The sequence below is a fragment of the Sinocyclocheilus grahami genome, unplaced genomic scaffold, assembly GCF_001515645.1.
Source record: "Sinocyclocheilus grahami isolate Dianchi unplaced genomic scaffold, SAMN03320097.WGS_v1.1 scaffold464.1, whole genome shotgun sequence".
Classification (NCBI taxonomy): Eukaryota; Metazoa; Chordata; class Actinopteri; order Cypriniformes; family Cyprinidae; genus Sinocyclocheilus; species Sinocyclocheilus grahami.
The window spans coordinates 1,696,749-1,704,036 of record NW_015505643.1 but is presented as its reverse complement, the minus strand read 5'-3'; the positions used below and the strand labels follow the sequence as shown (position 1 = coordinate 1,704,036).

At 54.4% G+C, this 7,288-nt stretch overlaps 1 protein-coding gene across 1 annotated transcript in view; it reads left to right on the top strand.

Moving 5' to 3' along the window:
* The window catches only part of nol12 (nucleolar protein 12), a gene marked incomplete at its 5' end in the record, with an annotated part of 6,845 nt that extends 961 nt beyond the window's left edge, over positions 1-5,884 (top strand). Inside the window, 3 exons of the mRNA XM_016235155.1 lie at positions 5,141-5,277; positions 5,356-5,441; positions 5,548-5,884. Coding sequence (XP_016090641.1) covers positions 5,141-5,277; positions 5,356-5,441; positions 5,548-5,758 — 434 coding nt within the window. The remainder of the gene's footprint in view (positions 1-5,140; positions 5,278-5,355; positions 5,442-5,547) is intronic.
* Positions 5,885-7,288: the final 1,404 nt, after the last annotated feature.

Here is a 7,288-nt window from a genome sequence, read left to right as displayed (position 1 = left end):
TTTGGGGTGTGTGTGTGTGTGTGTGCGGTTGTGTGGTGTGTGTGTGTGTGTGTGTGTGAGGTCATGTGTGTGTGTGTGAGGTCATGTGACGTGTGTGTGTGTGTGAGGTCATGTGACGTGTGTGTGTGTGTGTGACGTGTGTGTGTGGGGTCATGTGACGGGGGTGTGTGTGTGAGGGCATGTGACGTGTGTGTGTGGGGTCATGTGACGGGGGTGTGTGTGTGAGGGCATGTGACGTGTGTGTGTGGGGTCATGTGACGGGGGTGTGTGTGTGAGGGCATGTGACGTGTGTGTGTGGGGTCATGTGACGGGGGTGTGTGTGTGAGGGCATGTGACGTGTGTGTGTGGGGTCATGTGACGGGGGTGTGTGTGTGAGGGCATGTGACGTGTGTGTGTGGGGTCATGTGACGGGGGTGTGTGTGTGAGGGCATGTGACGTGTGTGTGTGGGGTCATGTGACGGGGGTGTGTGTGTGAGGGCATGTGACGTGTGTGTGTGGGGTCATGTGACGGGGGTGTGTGTGTGAGGGCATGTGACGTGTGTGTGTGGGGTCATGTGACGGGGGTGTGTGTGTGAGGGCATGTGACGTGTGTGTGTGGGGTCATGTGACGGGGGTGTGTGTGTGAGGGCATGTGACGTGTGTGTGTGGGGTCATGTGACGGGGGTGTGTGTGTGAGGGCATGTGACGTGTGTGTGTGGGGTCATGTGACGGGGGTGTGTGTGTGAGGGCATGTGACGTGTGTGTGTGGGGTCATGTGACGGGGGTGTGTGTGTGAGGGCATGTGACGTGTGTGTGTGGGGTCATGTGACGGGGGTGTGTGTGTGAGGGCATGTGACGTGTGTGTGTGGGGTCATGTGACGGGGGTGTGTGTGTGAGGGCATGTGACGTGTGTGTGTGGGGTCATGTGACGGGGGTGTGTGTGTGAGGGCATGTGACGTGTGTGTGTGGGGTCATGTGACGGGGGTGTGTGTGTGAGGGCATGTGACGTGTGTGTGTGGGGTCATGTGACGGGGGTGTGTGTGTGAGGGCATGTGACGTGTGTGTGTGGGGTCATGTGACGGGGGTGTGTGTGTGAGGGCATGTGACGTGTGTGTGTGGGGTCATGTGACGGGGGTGTGTGTGTGAGGGCATGTGACGTGTGTGTGTGGGGTCATGTGACGGGGGTGTGTGTGTGAGGGCATGTGACGTGTGTGTGTGGGGTCATGTGACGGGGGTGTGTGTGTGAGGGCATGTGACGTGTGTGTGTGGGGTCATGTGACGGGGGTGTGTGTGTGAGGGCATGTGACGTGTGTGTGTGGGGTCATGTGACGGGGGTGTGTGTGTGAGGGCATGTGACGTGTGTGTGTGGGGTCATGTGACGGGGGTGTGTGTGTGAGGGCATGTGACGTGTGTGTGTGGGGTCATGTGACGGGGGTGTGTGTGTGAGGGCATGTGACGTGTGTGTGTGGGGTCATGTGACGGGGGTGTGTGTGTGAGGGCATGTGACGTGTGTGTGTGGGGTCATGTGACGGGGGTGTGTGTGTGAGGGCATGTGACGTGTGTGTGTGGGGTCATGTGACGGGGGTGTGTGTGTGAGGGCATGTGACGTGTGTGTGTGGGGTCATGTGACGGGGGTGTGTGTGTGAGGGCATGTGACGTGTGTGTGTGGGGTCATGTGACGGGGGTGTGTGTGTGAGGGCATGTGACGTGTGTGTGTGGGGTCATGTGACGGGGGTGTGTGTGTGAGGGCATGTGACGTGTGTGTGTGGGGTCATGTGACGGGGGTGTGTGTGTGAGGGCATGTGACGTGTGTGTGTGGGGTCATGTGACGGGGGTGTGTGTGTGAGGGCATGTGACGTGTGTGTGTGGGGTCATGTGACGGGGGTGTGTGTGTGAGGGCATGTGACGTGTGTGTGTGGGGTCATGTGACGGGGGTGTGTGTGTGAGGGCATGTGACGTGTGTGTGTGGGGTCATGTGACGGGGGTGTGTGTGTGAGGGCATGTGACGTGTGTGTGTGGGGTCATGTGACGGGGGTGTGTGTGTGAGGGCATGTGACGTGTGTGTGTGGGGTCATGTGACGGGGGTGTGTGTGTGAGGGCATGTGACGTGTGTGTGTGGGGTCATGTGACGGGGGTGTGTGTGTGAGGGCATGTGACGTGTGTGTGTGGGGTCATGTGACGGGGGTGTGTGTGTGAGGGCATGTGACGTGTGTGTGTGGGGTCATGTGACGGGGGTGTGTGTGTGAGGGCATGTGACGTGTGTGTGTGGGGTCATGTGACGGGGGTGTGTGTGTGAGGGCATGTGACGTGTGTGTGTGGGGTCATGTGACGGGGGTGTGTGTGTGAGGGCATGTGACGTGTGTGTGTGGGGTCATGTGACGGGGGTGTGTGTGTGAGGGCATGTGACGTGTGTGTGTGGGGTCATGTGACGGGGGTGTGTGTGTGAGGGCATGTGACGTGTGTGTGTGGGGTCATGTGACGGGGGTGTGTGTGTGAGGGCATGTGACGTGTGTGTGTGGGGTCATGTGACGGGGGTGTGTGTGTGAGGGCATGTGACGTGTGTGTGTGGGGTCATGTGACGGGGGTGTGTGTGTGAGGGCATGTGACGTGTGTGTGTGGGGTCATGTGACGGGGGTGTGTGTGTGAGGGCATGTGACGTGTGTGTGTGGGGTCATGTGACGGGGGTGTGTGTGTGAGGGCATGTGACGTGTGTGTGTGGGGTCATGTGACGGGGGTGTGTGTGTGAGGGCATGTGACGTGTGTGTGTGGGGTCATGTGACGGGGGTGTGTGTGTGAGGGCATGTGACGTGTGTGTGTGGGGTCATGTGACGGGGGTGTGTGTGTGAGGGCATGTGACGTGTGTGTGTGGGGTCATGTGACGGGGGTGTGTGTGTGAGGGCATGTGACGTGTGTGTGTGGGGTCATGTGACGGGGGTGTGTGTGTGAGGGCATGTGACGTGTGTGTGTGGGGTCATGTGACGGGGGTGTGTGTGTGAGGGCATGTGACGTGTGTGTGTGGGGTCATGTGACGGGGGTGTGTGTGTGAGGGCATGTGACGTGTGTGTGTGGGGTCATGTGACGGGGGTGTGTGTGTGAGGGCATGTGACGTGTGTGTGTGGGGTCATGTGACGGGGGTGTGTGTGTGAGGGCATGTGACGTGTGTGTGTGGGGTCATGTGACGGGGGTGTGTGTGTGAGGGCATGTGACGTGTGTGTGTGGGGTCATGTGACGGGGGTGTGTGTGTGAGGGCATGTGACGTGTGTGTGTGGGGTCATGTGACGGGGGTGTGTGTGTGAGGGCATGTGACGTGTGTGTGTGGGGTCATGTGACGGGGGTGTGTGTGTGAGGGCATGTGACGTGTGTGTGTGGGGTCATGTGACGGGGGTGTGTGTGTGAGGGCATGTGACGTGTGTGTGTGGGGTCATGTGACGGGGGTGTGTGTGTGAGGGCATGTGACGTGTGTGTGTGGGGTCATGTGACGGGGGTGTGTGTGTGAGGGCATGTGACGTGTGTGTGTGGGGTCATGTGACGGGGGTGTGTGTGTGAGGGCATGTGACGTGTGTGTGTGGGGTCATGTGACGGGGGTGTGTGTGTGAGGGCATGTGACGTGTGTGTGTGGGGTCATGTGACGGGGGTGTGTGTGTGAGGGCATGTGACGTGTGTGTGTGGGGTCATGTGACGGGGGTGTGTGTGTGAGGGCATGTGACGTGTGTGTGTGGGGTCATGTGACGGGGGTGTGTGTGTGAGGGCATGTGACGTGTGTGTGTGGGGTCATGTGACGGGGGTGTGTGTGTGAGGGCATGTGACGTGTGTGTGTGGGGTCATGTGACGGGGGTGTGTGTGTGAGGGCATGTGACGTGTGTGTGTGGGGTCATGTGACGGGGGTGTGTGTGTGAGGGCATGTGACGTGTGTGTGTGGGGTCATGTGACGGGGGTGTGTGTGTGAGGGCATGTGACGTGTGTGTGTGGGGTCATGTGACGGGGGTGTGTGTGTGAGGGCATGTGACGTGTGTGTGTGGGGTCATGTGACGGGGGTGTGTGTGTGAGGGCATGTGACGTGTGTGTGTGGGGTCATGTGACGGGGGTGTGTGTGTGAGGGCATGTGACGTGTGTGTGTGGGGTCATGTGACGGGGGTGTGTGTGTGAGGGCATGTGACGTGTGTGTGTGGGGTCATGTGACGGGGGTGTGTGTGTGAGGGCATGTGACGTGTGTGTGTGGGGTCATGTGACGGGGGTGTGTGTGTGAGGGCATGTGACGTGTGTGTGTGGGGTCATGTGACGGGGGTGTGTGTGTGAGGGCATGTGACGTGTGTGTGTGGGGTCATGTGACGGGGGTGTGTGTGTGAGGGCATGTGACGTGTGTGTGTGGGGTCATGTGACGGGGGTGTGTGTGTGAGGGCATGTGACGTGTGTGTGTGGGGTCATGTGACGGGGGTGTGTGTGTGAGGGCATGTGACGTGTGTGTGTGGGGTCATGTGACGGGGGTGTGTGTGTGAGGGCATGTGACGTGTGTGTGTGGGGTCATGTGACGGGGGTGTGTGTGTGAGGGCATGTGACGTGTGTGTGTGGGGTCATGTGACGGGGGTGTGTGTGTGAGGGCATGTGACGTGTGTGTGTGGGGTCATGTGACGGGGGTGTGTGTGTGAGGGCATGTGACGTGTGTGTGTGGGGTCATGTGACGGGGGTGTGTGTGTGAGGGCATGTGACGTGTGTGTGTGGGGTCATGTGACGGGGGTGTGTGTGTGAGGGCATGTGACGTGTGTGTGTGGGGTCATGTGACGGGGGTGTGTGTGTGAGGGCATGTGACGTGTGTGTGTGGGGTCATGTGACGGGGGTGTGTGTGTGAGGGCATGTGACGTGTGTGTGTGGGGTCATGTGACGGGGGTGTGTGTGTGAGGGCATGTGACGTGTGTGTGTGGGGTCATGTGACGGGGGTGTGTGTGTGAGGGCATGTGACGTGTGTGTGTGGGGTCATGTGACGGGGGTGTGTGTGTGAGGGCATGTGACGTGTGTGTGTGGGGTCATGTGACGGGGGTGTGTGTGTGAGGGCATGTGACGTGTGTGTGTGAGGTCATGTGACGTGTGTGTGTGTGTGTGACGTGTGTGTGAGGTCATGTGACGTGTGTGTGTGTGTGAGGTCATGTGATGTGTTTGTGCGTAGATGAAGCAGACGAGCTGGTGGACGCCATCACAGCCACGAAAGAGAGCGTTCAGTATGACCATCCCAACCACACCGTCACCGTGACGACCATCAGCGACCTCGACCTATCAGCAGACAGATTACTGGAGCCAGAGCAGGTGACCTTCACTGTCCAATCAGCTGCTCGCTAATGAACGAGGTTAGACCGCTTAACAGTGTGTGTGTCGTTTCTGCAGAGAAATGAAGAGCGTGAGGAGGAGAAGGATGGTGAAAAAATACAGGCCCTCCCGAGGACAGCTGGACACCCCCTCATGTCTGAAAAGTACTGACTGATTGATTAATATTGATCCGTGTTGAATCAGAATGTCACTTGACTCCTGAATGATTCGTTCGAGGAGTCGTGTCTGATTCATTATCTGTGTCTGCAGGATCCAGAGGCTCACGGCGTCACTGAACAGTCTCTCTAAACAGAAGAAGAAGAGGAGGAAATGGAAGCCCAAAGAGGAAATGAGGCAGGGAAACCATCAGAGCGACTGGAAGTCGTCATCATTCACTCACAACAAGAAGTTGCGGAAGGCAAAATCCACCAAAGCACAGAGACGCAAATGGACGGGCCAGAACGAGCGCAACCAGGACTGATGAACGCCAGACTCGCGGGAGAATAGTAGCGATTAGTCGCCCGGCGCAGCGCTAAACTCACGAACTCTCGACTGATGCGACGCTGATGTGTTTGTGTTTTACATGTTTGATGCTTTAAGGACATTAAAAAAGGAATGTTTCATCATACTGTGTTGTACTTTCATTGCCACTTCAGAGTAAAGCTCGTTCACAACAGGAACAACGATAACTATAATAATAACAGTACAATAATAATTATAATGGGAACTGTAATGATAATGATACATATAATACCAAAAATAAGTGTAGCGATAACGGTAATAATGAACGTTAATGATGACTAGTGTTGTCAAAAGACTGGTACTTCGGTACCAAGTCGTTACTAAAAAATGAAAACATTACGGAACCAGGTTTTTTTAAGTACCGGTGGAACCGAGTACCCCGTCGACCCGGTTCTTGATGTGCTACTCGAAAGGTGCGCAGATGCGCTCTCTTCATAAAAGCACTGAGACGCGGCTGCCTCAAAACGAGGAAATGCACCAAACTAACAAAACACTTTAAAGACAGACACCCAGATCAAATGAAAGAGTTCAAGCAGGTACGTTTCATTTTAATTTTTATAAGCTTATTGGTAGATTAATTTCTATCACTTAGTATTGCCAAAAGACCTGGTACTGTGGTACCAAGTCGGTACTAAAAAAATGAAAACATTACGGAACCAGGTTTTTTTAAGTACCGGTGGTACCGAGTACCCGGTCAACCCGGTTCTTGATGTGCTACTCGAAAGGTGCGCAGATGCGCTCTCTTCATAAAAGCACTGAGACGTGGTGACAACAAAAAGAGGAAACACACCAAACTAACAAAACACTTTAAAGACACCCACATCAAATGAAAGAGTTCAAGCAGATACGTTTCATTTTAATTTTTTATATTTAGATCTTCAGTGTTTCCCATCCATTGATTTATTTGTGGCGGCCCACCACAATATCCAAATTGACCACCACAAATAGATTTTCCAAAAGGCTTGGACTTTGTTGAATAAACATGAGCACTGCATGTGTCAAAGTCGAAACCCGGTGCGGGTGTTTTTATATCACTGTATTTTTGAAGGAAACCTACTGTCTTCAGAAAATGATGGATGTCGTTTTCATTGCATCTTGCCTGTAATGCCTGAGCAGCCTTTGTGAGCTGAGCGCTGCTTTGTGTACAACTGTTACCGGGTAAACCTCTATCTCTCCTGCTCTACAAGCACCTCCTGCTGGCAGAGAATTAATTTGCATATATATGCCGCCACAAGTAGAGTGCAAGACAAGTCTGTGGGAAACAACGCTTCTGTTATGAATATTATTCAATATTTTAATTTGAATGTCGGACTGAAATGAACACTGTTAGAGTAGTTAATTGTTAGCATAATGCTAATATAATCTATAATAACCCTAATATAATGAGCAGTAGTATGAAGTTTCTTTATTAACTATTTAATGTTCCTATAACTTTTATTAGGGTAAAAAAAAAACAGGAGGACATGATATTTACTATTTTTACACACCA